The 18815-nt window shown below is 49.8% G+C and overlaps 1 protein-coding gene across 11 annotated transcripts in view; it reads left to right on the top strand.

Annotated features, from left to right (window-relative positions):
• Positions 522-18815, top strand: part of STX3 (syntaxin 3) — a 45071-nt gene continuing 26777 nt past the window's right edge. For 4 of the 11 annotated variants that reach the window (XR_002341479.1, XM_021082983.1, XM_021082984.1 and 1 more), the window contains exon 1: positions 532-893. Coding sequence is in view for 10 of the 11 variants with exons in the window: in XM_021082983.1 (XP_020938642.1) it covers positions 864-893 (30 nt within the window). In the remaining variant the exon portion in view is untranslated. Of the gene's footprint in view, positions 894-18815 lie in introns of all 11 variants that reach the window. The other 7 variants (XM_021082987.1, XM_021082986.1, XM_021082988.1 and 4 more) reach the window with 6 other exon arrangements.

Raw genomic sequence — 18815 nt, 5'->3', positions numbered from 1 at the left:
AGTGGATAATATCTGATTCACAGATAGAGAAACAGAGTCCCACAGAAAATAACTTTCCGGAGGTATACACATTGTTAGTGGCAGGTGTTCTGACTTCATCACTGAACTGCTTCCATTTCTCTGAGGGGTCGTCTTTACCAAGATGTTAAGAATCCATAGTCTTCGTCCCAGCCTGTCCCATCCCACCTTAGCTCCAGTTATTTCCACTAAGAACACCCTCTTTCAACTCCAACACCAGCCCCCCGGACCGTGCACACTCCTTTACTTGATATGCTCTTCCTCCAGACAGAATTAGTGGCTCTCTCTTCCACCTACTATAGCACGAATCACATTGCCTTAGAATTCTCCAGGTTTATGGGATGTTGTCGCGGCCTAGCAATGAATGAGCCTGTTGAGGGCTGGATCCTAGCACGGAGCCTGTAGGGAATGGCTGTCGAATGGAAAGGCTGGACCTGAGGTCAGACAGACACACTCGCAGCGAGATCTCCCCGTGCTGGTCCCTCCGAGGACCTGGAGCCATGGGAAGTGGAGTGAGGGTCGCGGAGGGTGGCCTGGCGGCGGGGCACGGGCCCTTTAAGGAGGAGCGCGGGGCGCGGCCCAGGTAAGGGGCGGGTCCGCCCGGCGGATCAGCGCTGCGCGCCGGCGCCGGCCCGGGAGCCGGATTTGGAGTTCGCGGCGCCGGCGGGGCCGAACGGGGCGGCGCGGCGGAGCTTCCCGTGGCCTCGGACGCTCATTTTTTTTCCGCGGCCACCGCTCCCCTCCGCCTGCGCCCCTGCCCCTTTGCCCCGGCCGGGGCCCGGCCGCCACTTCCGGCCGCTCACCTGGGGACGCGCTCACCTGCCTCCCGGCGCCTGGGCACCAGGATGAAGGACCGGCTGGAGCAGCTGAAGGCAGTGAGTCCCGTCGCACCCAGGAACCAGGCGGGGCGGGGGCTGCCGGGGTGGAGCTGCGCGGGTGGGCTTCCCGCGCTCCCCCAAATCGAGGTTGGGGTGGGGGGCGGGCGCCAGGCCTACCCTCCCCAAGCTGTAGCGGCAATCTGCGCGGGTTCCGCACCCACCCCTCCTCTCTGGGGTCATGTGCCTGGTGATTCATCGCTAGTCTGCGCTGTCCTTGGTTACCTCCAGCTCCCTCCGCCGCCCCCCTCCCAAGCAGGATAGCATCGGTCTAGAGCTGGGATCCGCGGGGGGTGGGAGGTGATTGGGTCCAGCGGGGGGGGCAGAGGGGGTTCCCTGTGAGGCCAAAGGTCACTCACCACCTGCCTGATGCTGCCTGGCACTGTGCCCAGGACCTGCCTCCTCCCGTGCTCCTTCCAGATTCTCCCGTGGGGGCGCTGAACCGGCTGCCCTAGCCCCCAGTGAGCAGCTCTGAGGTCCTGGGTGATCTCCCAAGCTGTGATATCGTCACGTGCCGGATGGGTCCATCGCCAAGCCCTCCAGCTGTCTATAATTATTAATTTCCCTCGCATCCTCGAGACAGTTGAGGTCAGGGCATAGGCTCTGAAGGTAGACCGACCGTTTCCAGCTCTGCTGCACAAAAGCGGTAAACCTTAAGCTATTCACTCTTGAGGCTGTATCCTTATCTGTCAAAGGGAGATTGATCATACCTTAAGAGACTTGTTACGAGATTAAATGACATGGGGCTTAGAGACGTGTTAAAGCATGGGTTTTTAAGTCCAATAATCATTGACTCTTTGAACACATAATTATGGAGGGTATTCTGTGAGGGCAGGCCCAGTGCTAAACCCTGGGGATTGCCGTGACTCAGGCTCGGTCTTAATGGAATTTAAAATCTAGCCCTTGATACAAAGTAGTCCATCTACTTGGGAGCTTGTCAGAAGTGCAGAAGCTTAGGCCTCAGTCTGGACCTAGGGACTCAGAAGCTGATTATGCATAAATCTCCCCAGGGGACTCACAAACACATTGAAGTTTGGGGAGCAGGGGACCAGGTAGAACTGGGGTTGCCTCCTAGCTCCACTGCTTACTAGCTGTCCCTTAACGGGTGAGCTGAAGTTTTGACATCTGTAAAACGGTAGCAGTGAGGACTAAACCTAGGAGAGTGTGCTGAGCCCTTTGTGTGGTTCATGGCACTCATAGGACTGATAAGTGGTAAATCTTACGCTAGTACCTGTAAAAGCTCTTCCGAAGAAGAAAGCCATGTAGTGGGTTGAGGGACTGCTGGGCTGATGTAACAGTTGTTGTCCTTTCTCCTTCCTTGTCTTGGGTGAGACCTTTCTGACTTTCACCTGCTCTGGGTAGTAGGGCTTCAGAGGAGGCAGGGCCATAGGGAAGTGAGAGAGCCAGAGGGAGAGTCACTGCCTTCTTGCTCTTTGTCATCAGAGCCTCAAGACCTCTCCTTTACTGACAGGGCAGAAGTCACTGCCCCCAGTTTTTAAAGAGGTGGGAACTAGAGCTTAGCCTTGGAGGAAGTGAGGCCCCAGGTCCTAGAGCTGGTGAGGGCACAGCCTGGGGAGGAACCCTGGCTCCTGATTCCTCCACGGAGCCCTTTTCCTGGAACATGTCAGCCAGGGCGGCAGAAAGGAACGAAGAGCATGGGTTTGAAGATCTTCCTGTACAGCCCGGCCAGCAATCACGAAACAATGCAAAACTGGCGCCGGCCTATGTTAGGAAGTCCGTTTCCAGAGGAAGACACCCCACGGCCCTTTCAAGAAGAGCTGTTGTCAACAGCAGAGAGATGGAACAGAGCTTTGAGTTCCAGGTCTAAATTCAGCTCACCAGGGGACCCAAGCAAGTCCTCTCACTTCTCCGAGCCTCACTGTTACTCTCTGTAGAATGGAACTGGTGCTAAATGTTTCTCCCTTACCTTCTGGGGATGTGGTGAAACTGCGATTATAGACAGTGCCATGTGATGAGAGTACTGTTCTGAGGTCCCAGGTGCTGGTCTAGCCTTGTGGTGCTGGGAGGTGGGTGGTGACACTGTGCCAGGAGGACCGGGGCTTCAGGTTCAAAGGGTTCTTCTTGTGGCTCTGCCATTTATGAGCCAAGTTCCTCAGTGTCTCTTTACCTCCCTGCTCCTTTAATCCCCTTTGTAAAACAGGAGTTGATCTCAGAAGCCCCTTCTGGCGTATTGACATTTTCCTTAGGGCTTGTTAGGGCTTAGATGGATTTGGGTTTCTAGCCCACCTTTCCTGACCAGCCCCTCCTTTCCCTGGGAGAGCAACCGACAACCCCCCCCCCGGCTCCGCCCCCAGCAGCAAGATGGCCATCTTCTTGCTCCCATTCCTGTTGTCAATGTTTGCTAACCTGCACAAAACCAATTTCACCCTCAGCTGCCTGTGCACTCTCTGTGGGGATCTTTCTAAACCTTGGGGGAGGCGAGATGATAACTGCCACCAGATAACCAGGGCTGGGGGCTGTGTGTGTGTTGGGGGGGGGATTAGCTTTGCCCCACATAGAGGGAAGGAGGAGATGGGAAGATATGAAGCAGAGAGGTAGGCAGAGACCTCCCGAGGAAGCCTTTTTGATAGTCAGCTGTCCGAGGATGAGCCAGCTTGGCGGGACTGCTTGTGAGCCCTCCAGCAGGGGAGGGAGGCAGGAAGCTGCTTGGGGCCTTGAATGTTGTAGGAATCTGACCGTTTCTTGAGGGAGGGGAAGCAAATGAGATTTAAGGCCTCCATCCACCCTGAGGACGTGTGTTTCTGAAAATGTTTCATTATGGGGTTCCCCCTGTGGCTCTGCGGGTTAAGAGCCCGACATAGTGTCCTTGAGAATGCGGGTTTGATCTCTGGCCTTGCTTGGTGGGTTAAGGGTATGACATTGCCTTGAGCTGCAGTGTAGGTCACAGACTCAGCTTGGATCTGGCGTTGCTGTGGCTGTGGTGCAGGTGGGCAGCTGCACCTCTGATTCAGTCTCTAGCCTGGGAACTTTCATATGCCATGAGTGTGGCCCTAAAAAGAAAAAAACAAAAAACAAAACAGAAAGAAAAAGGCTTCGTTGTGAACCCAAGCCTGTCCCAGGCCCTGGGAAGCTCTGGAGTCTCTAGGACTGTGGTCTCAGAGTCGCACCTGTAAAGTGGATCCTCACAGGGTGGTGAGGGTGAAAGGAGATAATCCATGATAATCACTCCACGTAGTAAATGCTGGCCACCCAAACCAGTCGGGAACAGCATCCACAATGAAGGGGATACCTTCCTGAGGCCACCGTCATAATAGCTAACTCACCTGATCTCTTGCCCTGCACTTCCTGGCTGACCGTCCCAGCAGCCTGCCCCTCCGGAGACGTGGGCCCGGCTGGCCAGGAACCTGCAGTGCCCATCCCCAGCGGATCTCATGGGGCAGTTCCTGCTGATGTCTCACCAGCTGAGCTTTGGATCCCCTGAATCCAGACAATGCCTGTCCAGGAACGTCTTGCCTGGTCTTCTTTTCATTCAGCAGTTTACTGAGCACCTCCTGCATCCTAGGCCCTCTGATAGGGCCTTGTGGGTAATGCTGATGAACACTTATTCCTGGGCCTTGAGGAAGGGGGGGGGGCCTCAGTCAGGGAGACACACAAGAAACAGATGACGTCATCCTTGGGACAGAAGTAACTGCAAGAAGACCCTGTTGGCTGGCCCCTGGTGATGGAGCATTAGGGCCTGGGGGCTTGTCCCAGAAAAAGTGGGTTTGAGGTCCCTCTTCAAGTCCTTGCTAATGTGCAGATCCAGTCTCTTCAGAGCCATGGGGGGGGGGGTCTCCTAAGAAGAAAGGCAAAGGTTCTGCATTTTCTCACCCACCCTCCCATTGGTGAGGGCTTCGTGTGGGCACTGGGATTGGTGCTTTTTGACCTCTGTGTGCCTGGCATCCCACTGGGTATCACCGTAGGCAGAATTATTATACAAAGTCCTGGTCAGATAGGGAAAACAAAGGGATCTATTCCATAAAAAGAGAACCCCCAGAATCCAAGGTGGATAATGCTGTTAGAGAAGCAGTGACGCATGGGATGGAGGAAGTGAAGGTCAAGGACTTTGGACCCCCGTGGAGGTTGATCTACAGAGTTTACTGGCCTCTCCACAGCCGGCGCCAATAGGGACGTGCTAACGAAATCCACCACCTGAGGCGCCAAAGACCAGAATGACTTTTCACTCTGTTCTGTGTCATGCTGCATCCTACACGACTTGTCCTTGGCCTCCTTCCCCATTTGAAGTTCCCCTATTTGAGCTCTTCAGGAGCACAGTTGTAGAATAACCGTCAGAAACATGGAACTACCCTTCACCTTTAAGGCTTAATTCATTCACTGAATATGCTGTCCTTCCCTTTAAGGCTTACTTCCTTCAATGAATGTTTAATGAGCCCTGCTGGTGCTTTGGATCCTCACCAGATCTTAACACCCTGCCCTTGAAACTCTCTTCACCGAGATTCCATCTTTTGGTGATAAGATTTCTAACTGGTCCCTGGTTTCTTCCCCACCTCCTTTGTCTCCCTGGCTGGAGTCATTCCTGGGAGAGCTGTTTTGCTGCGAGCAGACCAGAGGCTGAGGGGCCTAGCAGAGATGCGAGTGACAGGGATTGAGTAGGGATTACACACCCATCAGCCAGAGAGAAAATGCTCGGCTGAGAGAAGGGGATTAGTTTTATTTTTATTCCTGTGGGTGTGGGGAGGGCCAGGGGCCTGGCAGGAGCCAGGGGAGAAAAGCTTGTTCCTGTTCAAGTCGTCCTCTCTCACCTTCAGGGCTTCTTTCCCCTTTTGTCAAAATTCCTGCTCAGTCTCCAAAACCCACTCTTTACAGATAACACTGCCTAAATGCAGCCTAGAATATGCCCCCCTCTGTCTCAGCCCTCTTCGTGGACTGCATGTTGCTTTGCATGAGATACTTTTCTTCTATTACGTCAGTATTTTTTTCTCTACCGTGGAGTGCCCTTGCAACCACCTTCCAACTATTTTTTTATGAGTTGGACTCCTCTGTCTCCTAGGTCTTTTAGATCAATGGTTCTGTTACTTGTCACCATGTCAACTACAGTAACACTGATCCATTACTGAGCAGCTCCTTACTGTTGGAAAGGATTTGAGTTCAGTGCCTTACATACCTGTCACCTGGTGGTCTGTATTATTTCCATTTTAGAGGTAAGGGAATTGAGGCTCAGATTGGATTGAGATCCCCTGCTGGAAAGTGGTGGGCTCAAGAATTGAACAAGTCTGTCTGTTGTTGTTTTTTGTTTTTTTTTTTTTTCTTTTTAGGGCCACCCTTGTGACAAATGGAAGTTCCTAGGATAGGGCTGAATTGGAGTTGCAGCTGCCGGCCTATGCCACAGGCACAGCAACACCAGATTCGAGCAGTGTCTGTGACCTACACTGAGTCTCATAGCAACACCAGATCCTTAACCCACATGAGCGGGATCAGGGATTGAACCTTCATCCTCATGGATACTAGTCGGGGTCCTAACCTGATGAGCCACAACGGGAACTCCTGTCTTGCTTGTTTGTATCATCCTACACTGTATTTGTTCATTTCCCCAACTGCACTGTATGTCCCTTGGTGTAGTGGCAGCTAGGAGGTTCTCCTGAGGCCCCGGGCCCTGACACTCTGCATGGTGGTTCTCTAGTCAACACTTGTCCATTGACCAATCAACAACACCTTGGCCCTTACACATCCCTATTCATCATTTGGTCTTACTCTTCTTGTTCCATCCCTTCCGGGTTGGTGAAACTTTACCTACTCAAAGTGTAGCACTTAGGGAACCCTGAAACTTGCTAATGATGCCAGAGACTATGGGTTCCATCCTTGAGGACAAGGATGGCTAAGTTCCAAGGCCCCACCTGTACCTAAATCCCTGGCCCAGCACCTCATGGAAGGCTGCCACCTTTCAGAAAGACCATGAAGGAGAAGTTGTGGATACCATGGGGACAGTCCAGCTCCCTGGAAAATCTTCTACAACCCCAGGTTCAGCTCCAGTGTCATGGCTGCAGGGAAGCTTCTAGATCTGAACTGACAGCACTTACCAGGCCTTCCCTAGGCTTCCACAGACAGGTTTTTTTGTTTTTTTGTTTTTTGTCTTTTTAGGGCTTCACTGGAGGCATATGGAGGTTCCCAGGCTGGGGGTGGAATCAGAGCTACAGTTGCTGGCCTACGCCACAGCCATAGCAATGTCAGATCTGAGTCATGTCTGTGACCTACACCACAGCTCATGGCAACGCTGGACCCTTAACCCACTGAACGAGGCCAGGGATCGAACCTGCAACCTCATGGTTCCTATCTAGTCGGATTTGTTTCTGCTGCACCATGACGGGAACTGCCTCCACAGACTCTTTACGTTTGTTGATATATAAAGGCAGTCACGTAGCGTGATTTCAGAAACTGCCTGCCTGTTACGCCCTGCTCTCTGAGAAAGGAGAGACCACAGAGGCCTCATTCCTCCTGTATTTTCACTTGCCAGCCCACAGCCCAGAAAGCGGTAAACCATACTGTCCAGCAGATGAATGAGGATATTCAGCAAATGAACCTGCCAGGGCATTCTGGGGTCCCCTGGAGGCTTGCCTCCAGCCTTTTGTATTACGCCCCTTTGCAACTTCCTCCCCCCACCAGGGAGAAGGAAGTTGCAAAGGGGTCAGCTTCTTTTCTGGCTTTGCGCCCTTTCCAAGATAGGAGACTCGAGTGAGGTCCAGCCCCCACCTAAAGAGGTTAGTGGAGCCTATACTGTCTGGGTATGTTTAGCTGCCTGGGGTAGGGCAGTGAGGTATGGCAGCAGGATTGCTTTTTTTAGAAATCAACTTTTTATTCTAGACTAATTTTAGATTTACAGAAAGGTTGCAAAGACAGTACAGAGAGTTCCTGTCTACTCAGTTTCCTTCATTTTTTAACATCTTGCCACTATGATGGTACATTTGTCAAAACAGAAACAGACACTGGGATGCTGCTATTCACTAAGCTCCAGACTTTATTTATTTGTCTTTTTGCCTTTTCTAGGGCCGCTCCCTCGGCATATGGAGGTTCCCAGGCTAGGGGTCTAATCGGAGCTGTAGCTGCCGGCCTACACCAGAGACATAGCAATGCGGGATCCAAGCCGCGTCTGCAACCCACACCACAGTTCACAGGGCAACGCCGGATCCTTAACCCACTGAGCGAGGCCAGGGATCGAACCTGCAACCTCAAGGTTCCTAGTCGGATTCGTCAACCACTGACCATGACGGGAACTCCTCCAGACTTTATTTAGATGCCACTCGTTTTCCTCCGGATGCCCCTCTTTCTAACCTAGGATCCTACCCAGGGTATTACCTTGTGTTTAGTCATCATGCTTCCTTAGCGTCCTCTGAGCCATGATGATTTCTTAGTCTTTCTTTGTTTTATGTGAACTTTCTGGTGCAGCATCTGTGTTAATGCTTTGGACGTGCTTTTCTGCGGCCCAATTCTGCATGCTACAGCGGGGGTGGCCGTTGCTGTTCAGAGGCATAGCTCCTTGGTGGTTGAGAACAAGGGTCTGCAGCCAGCTGCCCGGCTCTCCTCCCGGCTCTGGCACTCCCTGTCTGCATGGTCTTGGGGAGGTTGCTTGGCATCTTTAGGCTTTAGTTTTCTCAGCTGTGAGGTGGGGAACCTCCAGAAGATCCTTGTTGAGGTTAAATGCCTCCGTACCTATAAAGCACATGTCTTAGGAGACTCCGCAGCGCAGGTGGGCTGCTCAGCAAACCTTAGGCATTGTAACTATTAGTGACATGTTCTAGGAGATGGGGAGAGGGAGGGGCTTGTGGGTCAGAGGAGACCTCTGAGGATGGAACAGAGAAGACACTATGCGTTCCTTCCTCCTCTCTCTGTATCCTTGGGAACTGGGTGCTGTGGGGAGTTGAGGGGTGGTGGGGTTGGGGGAGGAGGAAGTCAGGAAGGAGTGAGGAGGAAGCAGCAGAAAGTGATCTTTGAATTTCCTTGAATGTTCCTGGGGCGAGAAGGAGAGCAGGAAAAAGTCCTGGTCTTCTCACCCCAAGTGGCCTTCCTGTAGGTATCCTTGGGGTGAGTCCATGCAGCTTGGACATTTCCCCAAGGAGTCTCCTCTGCATCCATTCTCTAATAGGCTGCCCTCTTCCCCACGCTCCTCCTTGAATAGGTGAAGTTGGGTGCCCCTTCTCCTCCTGGGAGTACAAGTCCTTGTACCAAGCTGTCATCACTCACCACATGGTGTTATTATAACCCATGTGTCTCTCTGCCCCCCCCGCCCCTCGAGACTGAGAGGCCCAGGGAGCCGAGGATGCTGAGTTTGGTCTGTGGTCTGTGTTTCTCCAGCATGTGTTTCTCCACGTGGGCTGTTTAGTATGTTTAAGATGAGTGAGTGGACGAATGGATCTGTTACTCTGGATGGGACCTTGTCGAGAGGAGAATGTTGTGGGTGAGGTGGTTGATTATGAGGCCCCAAGATCCTTCTTTCAGTTAATTCACTGTGAGCAATGGGCTGGACCAAGGAGGATTCCAGCCCTGGTTTTGTTCCTTATTAGCCATGTGATTGCTGGGGAGATTAACCTCCCTAACCACAGAGTACTCATCAGTGTAGATAACATCTACCCGCAGAGCCGTTTTGTTTTCTTTTTCTTCCTTCCTTTCTTTAGCTGAATTTCCAAAAAAAAAAAAAAAGTAATAGAGTAGTTCCCAACGTGGCAGTAGTTAACGAATCCGATTGGGAACCTTGAGGTTTCGGGTTCGATCCCTGACCTCACTCAGTGGGTTAAGGATCTGGCGTTGCTGTAAGCTGTGGTGTAGGTCGCAGATGTGGCTCGGATCCCGCGTGGCTGTGGCTGTGGCTGTGGCTGTGGCTGTGGCTGGAGGCTATGGCTCTGATTAGACCCCTAGCCTGGGAACCTCCATATGCCCCGCGGGAGTGGCCCTAGAAAAGGCAAAAAGACAGGAAAAAAAAAAAAAAAAAAAAAAGATGAGTTTCCATCCTTTTTCACTGCTCTGTCCCTAGACCTAGCTTAAGTCCTGAGAAGCAAAAGTGGATAGAAATTAACATGGCCTGTGGGGATGAAACTTATGACTTTTGTTTTCCAGCAAATGGAATGCACGATCTTTTCAAGAACACACAAAAGATTAAAAAAAAAAAATCAGCTGTGTATTAAGATCTGAAGAGGTCAAATTCTGCAAAATATTAAGTCTACGTGGGGCCCTGTTCCGGGAATGATGTAATACAGTAAGAAATTAACCATAGCCCTCCCCAGGTTTACTTGTTTTAAAACCACCTTTGTAAATAATTCTTGGGTTCAAAAGAAACCAAAATGGAAATGACACAGTATTTGGAAATAAATGAAAATGGGAGTAGTACATGTCAGAAGTTTTGAGAATGTAGCAGAAGAAAAATTCAGAGGGAGCTGTATTTCATTAAATGCGTATTTGGTGGAGAAATGACTTCATTCAAATAAATGAACTACATTTCAGTTCATTTTAAGGGACCTGCTGTTACCTTTTGAAAACTGGCATTGGAGTTGCATCTTTAGCAGAAACTCGTTTTGGAGAAAACCGATTGTGTCTGCATGGCACGGTCTTGGTGATGCCGGAAAGATGAGACCAGAACCCGGGTTCTTGTTCACGGCAGTCGAAGAATGAACTCCGAGGACACACAGGCAGCAAGCAAGCAAAGTTTTTATTAAAGGAAAGCAGACAGCTCCCAGGGAGAGGGGAGAGAAGCGGGGTGAGAGGGGAGGGGGGAGAAGAGTCCCCCTTTCTCTATTGTCCCCTTAAAGGTGGGGAGAGGCACCAAAGTGGGATCCAGAAAGATGTGGTTTTCTCTCATTGGCCTTATTCAATTACCTATATCAGTCCTTGTCCAATAGGGCTTTTGGGGTTGGAAATGTCCTGAAAGTTCTATGTTTTTTTTTTTTTGGTCCTTTTATTTTACCATTCCTCTCATTCCTTTTTTATCAGTTGAGGAGTGGGCTAGAGATTCGCACTTTCTATAGTAAACAAAGTCTGTGGGGAATGCACATTTCTTATAATAAAACAAGGCCTGTGGAGATGTTACTCCCTGGAGCCCTTTAGCCACAAATGTTAATCAATGGCCACGTCAAAGACTGCATCGAAGCCCATTCCCCTCCACTGACTCCCTGCGTTAATATTCTGCCTCACTGGAACTTTAGTATGTACCCAGCATTGCTCTAAACACCTCACATGCATTCACTCATTTAATCCTCACAAGAGTTCTGAGAGCAGATCATTCATGCTACGAATAAGGAAACAGCCTCAGAGAGGTTAAGTCACTTGTTTAAGGTCACGCAGCAACTTGAGCAGCAGAACTGGGCTTCACCTCGGGCTGTCAGATGTACCTGTGCATACATGCACATTCATAGGACTGTATGTACCAGTATCTTTTCCATTCACACGTATAGATTAGTCCATTTAGCTTTCCTGACACTGCAGCATCCCCTGAAATGAGGGTGTGTTTTTGAGCCAGTGCAGAAAGGGCATCTTAAAGTACAGTGTAGGGGTTAAGCACTGTACACTGTGGGAGCCCGGGGCTCCCACAGACCTGCTTTTGTGTCCTAATGCTGCCACTTACTAGCCTTATCACCTGAGCCACGTTATTTAACCTCATTAAGCAGTTGTCTCAACTGTCAATGGGGAAAGTCTTATTTGTTCCTCCTAGGGTTGCCATGAGAATTAAATAATATACTTAAAACAGCAAGAGTGCCTGCAACAAAATAACACCTATCATCTGGTGGCATCATTGTTACAGCGGAACACATGGAGTGGGGTCAACAGGGACTCTGGCTCTTGTCCAGTTGCCCACTGACTCATTGGCCTTGGGCTAATCTGGTCATGAGTTTATTCCTCATTGTCTTCATTTCTAAATGGGGCCAGTTCTTGCTTCAAACTGTTCAGCCAGCACAGTGTCTTGAAAGTAAAAATGTGAGGCTTACCCAGGGGATAGTAATCGGTTGATTTCCTCTTTTTTTTTTTTTTTTTTGTCTTTTTGGGCCTGATTTCCTCTTGATTCATCTGGCAAGCGTGTTGGGGAAGAAGCAGTTCAGTGGAAAGGGGAACTGTTCCCTCTGGGAGGGTTTCACTGGGAGAGACGAAGGCATAGGAGGGAGAAGGGGCATCAGAGAAGGTCCCTCTGACTCTGTAAATGAGGACCAGAGAGCGCTTAGTGCCTATTGAGAGCTGACACTCAGAATTTCTGGCCCTTTTAATTGGAGAAGAGAGACTGGAAAAACCAGATGTTGGAGTGTGCACGGCACGTGTATTTTTGTGTTTGGAATCCTTGAAAGTGATGGTATTTGTCCTTGGGAACCCACAGCCCTCATCCTGGAAGGAGGCTGGTGGGGGAAGTGGGCAGAAGGTACCGCACAAAGTCACATGTGCCTGTCTCTTTGAATTGAATTTATTGGGGGGAAGATCTGGATTTATAAGGAAGAGAGTCTCCCAAGCAAAGAGATGTTTAAATACGGTGAGGAGGAGGGGAGGCAGGGCAGGAATCTGCTGGGATCCCCCCCACCCCACCCCCACCCCCCGCATCTCTGTGAGAAAGAAAGACCAGAAGCTCCTTCATAGTGCAGACTGCTGGTTCCTTCCTTTCTGTTATTTCCCTCGCCCCAAAACTTTCCCAAGGGTTCCTGGGTGTCCTCTCTTTTCCTGGGACCCTCTCATCTTCCTGGTGTCTGATAGCTGTGGCAGGGAAGGCATCAGAGAGCCAGTAAATGGTCACCTTTTCATTTGAGATGGCTCACTCTTCCTTCTTTCCTTCCTTTGTTTGTCCTTTCTTTTTGCCTTGCTGCTTGGATTTGTAATGATCCTTAAGGAATTGCTGATGATTAAAACGTACAGTGTAGCTGGTGTTGTAACATGGAAAGGAGCAGGGGACTCCTTCTTTCTCTCTCTCTCTCTCTTTTTTCTTTTTTGGCTGCCCCTTGGCACATGGAGTTTTCCGGCCAGGGACCAGATCTGAGCTGCAGTTGTGACCTCTGCTGCAGCTGTGGCAACACCAGATCCTTAACCCACTGTGCCAGGCAGGGGATCCAACCTGCGTTCCAGCGCTCCAGAGATGCCCCAGTTCCACTGCACCACAGCACCACAGCAGGAACTCCTTTCTCTTTTCTTTAGAAGGCATCCATTCACTTACTTTGGTGGTTTTCCAGCGAGCTAGCTAAGCTCTCTTGCTTTCTCCTCCCTCCCTCCCTCTCTCTCTCTCCCTTCCTTCCTTTTCCCTCTCCACAAGATGCCTTATCCTGAAAATGGCAGTCTTCAGTCTCGGTGTAGAGCAGATAGAAGTAAAGCTGTGCAGGTTGAAGAGGGGGTACAGACCCCACCCTATTGGACTTCCCTCTCCCCAAGTTCTCTGGGCAGTCTCTGAGGCACCTCTGAGGTCTCCTTGGGTTCCACAAAGCCATACTGGGAAGCTAAGCTCCTTACTTGGTGAGAAAACCAAGGCTTAGTGCAGACGATGCTGGCTGGTCCCAAGGCCGGCAGCGCCTCTCAGCCAGGGCTAGAGCAGGGTGCGCTGTGATTAGGGTGCAGTGGAATAAACAAGGGTTTGGGACAGACAACCTGAGTTTGGGCCCCAATTGCAAACCAGTAGCCATGAGACCTTGAATAATTTAGAACTTCTCTGCCCTGTAGGTTCTCAGCAGCACAATTTGGAAGGGGTTCGTTGACATGGAGTATGTGAAACAGGGTGTTGCAACCACCTAGCACCTGCTGGGGGCTTTGTGGATGGCAAATATTTTTATTACAGGAGCTGAGGAAGAGGGATCCGCCATCAAACAGACTGAGGATGAATGGATGAGGCAGTCGAGAGGCAGGCAGTGAGGTTGAGTGAGTTGAACTTCAGGTTGAGTTGAACCCTGGGCTCCTAAACTCTTTCCACTCTGTCCGGAGAGGGAGTCCTAGCCCTGGCTGTCTTCACCGAGTGTTGGGGCGCATGTGAGCAGTAGGGGTGGGAATAGAGCCCAGGTTTGAGCTCAGTGCTGCCGAAGTCATTGGTGATATCTCCCAGTTCCTGGCAGGAGACGCAGCAGGAGGTCAGGGGGAGAGGAAGTGGGTGGCGGGGCTCGTGGTTTTCATGCACTTTTTTTTTTTTTTTTAACTGCAGCTGATATTGCAGCTACTGTAACGTTCCTATTACCACATGCCTTGATGCTTTGATAACGAGGCTGAAGTTCTCTTCTTGGCTGTGCTCAGTCACGTGGGCTGAAGATTAAAGTGCACTGTGTGCTTTCTTGCCCTCGGGGTCCCTGAGGCCTCTTGGTCTCTAAGCGCACGGGTGTGTCAGAGGGGAAGCCCCCCTCCAGTCCCCCCTCCCCTCCTGCTTCCGGCCCTGGGATCTGGTAGATTCCCTTCTGGTGAAGCCTGGGAGTAGGTCCAGTGTCACATGACTCAAAAAACCTGGGATGATGGCCTCTTTCTTGAATTTTCTGATCTGGACTAAACTTTGTTGCTGCTTTTGATGTTATTCTATATTCTTGGAAGCAGCATGCTACAGGGGGAAAATGGGAAGATGGAAATCAGGACATCTGATTTCCATCTTACCTGGCTGTTCCGGTAACTCATTATTCAGTCTTGGACTTTGGCTGACTCATCTCTTAAGTGACAGAATTTGATGAGGGTTGCATTCAGCTCTGAAAGTCCTATATCTTTTTTTTTTTGTTTGTTTCTTTCCTGTGTAGAGGTACTTCGATCCAGATTAAAGCTGTAGAGGGGACGACATGGCTAGATCTTATATACGGTTGTTTTATTGAGATGTTGCCATGTGCTATTCCTTGTGTTAAGGAACTTAAAACTGTTACCTTGTTTAATCCTCACAAAAGCCCTGGTGGACACTGTTGTTCCTGTTTTGTAGATAAGGAAATGTTGAACTTCGTGTTTAAAGCTCTGTGTCCAGCAGGAGACAGAGCCTGGTGGTCCTGATGCTGCAGAACTGATCTTCTTGACTCAGCCTTTGTGTGAGCACTTCCTGTGGAGGGGACCTCACACTTTCAGACATCACATCTTTATGACTAGGTGATGGGGAAACTGACACTTATCAGGCCCAGTTTTGTGCCTTGTGCTGTGCTGGAAGCTTTCTGTGTGTGAGCTTTTCCAGTCCTTGTGCAAGTCATAGGGTATGTGGTGTTACTACAGGTAAAAACTCAGAGCGGTGCGGGACTTGATGGAGGTCTCGCAGCCAGTAATTCGTAATAACAGGTTTTGGACTTTGGTTGTAGGTGACCCAAGACTTCTTTTTTCTTAGTTCACATGTCCTCTCTCTCACTGGAGGTGGACCTGGCTGCCCTGCTAGAGTCTGCTCAGAGTCAAGAGGCGGCCGTCTTGGATGGGAGGAATCCCTATACAAATTGCAGGGGTCTCAAAGAGTATGTCGTGCGGGGAGGTCCTGCTCTATAGCACAGGGAACTATATCCAATCACTTGTGAAGGAACATGTGAGAAAAAGAATGTATATGTATGTATGTATAACTGGGTCACTTTGCTGTACAGCAGAAATTGACAGAACATCGTAAATCAACTATAATAAAAAATTTTAAGAAAAAAAAAAAAAGTGTATGTCTTGATGGAGGGCTAGGTCCTTGCCCCCAATGTCCAGGAGACAGATGTTCCCAGCTTCCCGAAACCTCTCTCAGTCCATCCCACAATGGCAGGCATATCCCACTTCCTTAGCACGTGTGCCTTTTGAAGAAAGCTGAGTAGACACACACGTGTGTGTGTGAGTTATATGTGTACACACACATCTGGGGGTGTCTCAGTGGGGGTCTCTACAAGACCTCCAAAGAGAGGAAGCTCACCACATGCCTGTTAGCTCACCTTCCTGCAGGAAGACTGGGTTCCTGTTTTCTAGCGAGAGATCTCAGAGATCCTTTGTGGGAGATGGAGCTCTCTGGTCCTGCCTAGAGGCCCAAGTTTTGATAATAGTTGATGAAAGGAGCACTTGGGGAGTTCCCATGTGGCTTAGCTGTTAAGTAGCCAGCATTGTCACTTCTGTGTCTTGGGTTGCTGCTGTGGATTGGGTTCGATCCCTGGCCCAGGAAGTTCTGCATACTGTGGTTGCGGCCAAAAAAAGAAAGAAGCATTTTGTCTCAAACTTTAGAAGCTGCTGGGTGGATTCAGGCTGCTTGCAGGAGCTAGTTATTTATTCAACTAAAATTGGTTTACTTTATACCATACACATAGTGTATGGTAAGTGCTCAGTATACAGGCAGAATAAGTTGATTAATGACAAGTACAAGTAATTTAAATAACAAGTGACAAAAGCTGATTTTGCCTAAATGAATAAAACTCTTAGACAAATACTGTTGGGCTCGTGGAAAGAGTACCAGGGGGAGGTCTGTAGAAGTTGCTCTAAGCCAAGTGGGGGCCAGGGAGGATAGGAACAAGGGAGGTAGCCCTGGGAACCTAGCGGTATCTGTTGGGTGCTGCTATAGGTTGACTGGGCTCTGTTCATTTCACAATTTAGAGTCCTCAGGGAGGGCGTTCCCATTGTTGCTCAGCAGTAATGAACCCCGCTAGTATCCATGAGGATGCAGTTTCAATCCCTGGCCTTGCTCCATGGGTAAAGGATCTGGCATTGTTGTGAGCTCTGATATAGGTCACAGATGTGACTCAGATCCCGTGTGGCTGTGGCTGGGAGCTACAGCTCTGATTAGATCCCTAGCCTGGGAACTTCTGTATGCCCCAGGTGCAGCCCTTAAAAAGACAAAAAAAAAAAAAAAAAAAAAAAAAAAAAAAAAAAAAAAAAAAGAATCCTTGGGGAGGCTGAGGCGTGGTTGACAAGCTTCCCAGAATCATGTGGGGAAGTTGAGGGGTATCTCTCCAAAGGAAGGTGTTCTGGGCAGCACGCCAAGCATCACCTGCAGTAGTTAAAGCAATCTTGACCTCCAGGAGTTTATGGTTGGTTGGGAAGGATAGGGAGGTGAAGGGATAATTAATAGTAGGCTGGGATGGATGCTATAGAAAGTTCACACAAAACACATTGGGAGCTTAGGGAGGCTTTAAATTTTGCTTGGTGGTTGGTGAGCATCAAGTCAGGTAGATGGAGAAGTGTGTTAGTGAGTTTTAAAGGCTCAGTAAAAAGTTGCTAGCTGGACAAATGCATTTTAGGAAGAAGTCCTTGCATGGTGTGTCTAGGAAGCACAAGGAGTTCCAAGTTCCTGATCCATGTTTTTCGCATCCTGGAGGGAAACACATGGGTGGGGCTGGATCTTAAAGGGCCCCATGTGCTCTGTTAGGCATTGGGACTTTTAATCCTGGGAGGTGAACTGTCATTGAATGACTTGAAGTAACAAAAGGACAGGATCAGTCCTAAGCTGTAGGAAGATGATTGTGGGGGCTGCAGCAGGGTCCTCAAATTCAACTCCTTTGAATGTGGCTATTAAGCTTGGGTCGATGATGGTTGGTTCCAGGTGAGCCAGGGAATGAGATGATGGGGGCACCAGTCAAAAGAGGCTCCGCAGTGGAGTTCCTGCTGTGGTGTCTCTGCAGCACCAGGATACAGGTTTGATCCCCAGCCTGGCATAGTGGGTTAAAGAATCCAGCATTGCCGCAGCTGCGACTCAGATCTGATCCCTGGCCTGGGAGCTCCATGTGCCATGGGTGGCCAAAAAAGAAAAAAAGAGAGAGACTTTGCATATAATGGGAGAGTCCCAAATTTCAATGAGAATTCCCAGTAACTCCATCTTCTAGTAGGGAAAGGAAAGAGGCCCCTGGTGCCTGTGGAGGTCCTGTTTTGAGAGTGACATGTCTTGCTTGGCTTAGAAGGTTGTCAGGCACTGAAGGGTGTGAAGGAGAGCTGTCCTGGGTGTAACCCACCCCCACCCCACCCCCAACGACCAGCACTCCCTCTGTGCTTAGAAAGATGGGCCGTGTGCAGTGCAGCAGTCCTCTGGAAGCCCTTTCTTTTGTTTTTGTTTTGCTTTTTTACGGCTGCACCCATGGCATATGGAAGTGCCCAGGCTAGGGGTTGAATCAGAGCTATAGCTGCTGGCCTATGTCACAGCCACAGCAATGCAAGATCCAAGCCACGTCTGCAACATACACCACAGCTCAAACAGCTCATGGTAACACTGGATCCTTAACCCACTGAGGGAGGCCAGGGATCGAACCCACAACCTCGTGGTTCCTAGTCAGATTCGTTTCCTCTGCATCAGGATGGGAACTCCGAAAGCCCTTTCTCTAAATGGCCATTTTGTGGTTTGCAGAGGTAGTTGAATGCGATTAAGAAAGCTGGGGTCCCCAGGGGTTGCTGGGGGTGGGGGGAAGAGCTTCCTTTTCCCTAGAAACATGAGCTCTGACAGCACACAGTCCTGTTTCCTTTGCGATAGGTGGTTTCTATAAACAGGAAAATGTTTGCTCCTACTGTGAGGATTTGAAGCTAGTGCTTTGGGGCTAGGATTGATTTGGATATGGATCCCTGGTAGGGTGGGTCATGCATCTGAACATTGTGGAGAAGGGCTTAGGAACTTGGGGTCCAAATCCAGAGGATGAGCTAGAATCTGCTGTGTGACTTTGGTCAAGTTACTTAACCTCTCTGTCTTAGGTTCTCCAACAGGAATGAGTTATAGTAACGTCACCAATACCACCAACCACCAAAACATAACATTTATTGAGTACTTACTGTATGCCAGGCACTGTGCAAACATATTTTATATTCATTATCTCATTTATTTCATAAACCAACCTATGACGTAAGTAGTGTTATTATTAGCACTATGCAGATAAGAAAATTTAGGCACAGCGAGGTTAGTGACTGTGCCCTTTGCTCCCTTTCTCTCCACCCTCCCCCATCCCCTGGCAAAATATTAGTAAGTGTGGAGCTAGAATTTGAATGCAGACAGTGTGACATCAGAGTTTGATGTATCACAGAGCTGCTCTGAGTTTTAAAGGAGAGTATGTATGTAAAACACTTACCATAGATACAGCTCCTGGT

The sequence above is a fragment of the Sus scrofa genome, chromosome 2, assembly GCF_000003025.6.
Source record: "Sus scrofa isolate TJ Tabasco breed Duroc chromosome 2, Sscrofa11.1, whole genome shotgun sequence".
In the NCBI taxonomy this organism is placed as follows: domain Eukaryota; kingdom Metazoa; phylum Chordata; class Mammalia; order Artiodactyla; family Suidae; genus Sus; species Sus scrofa.
The sequence above is the reverse complement of the archived record's forward strand: the minus strand, read 5'-3'. Positions and strand labels throughout refer to the sequence as shown.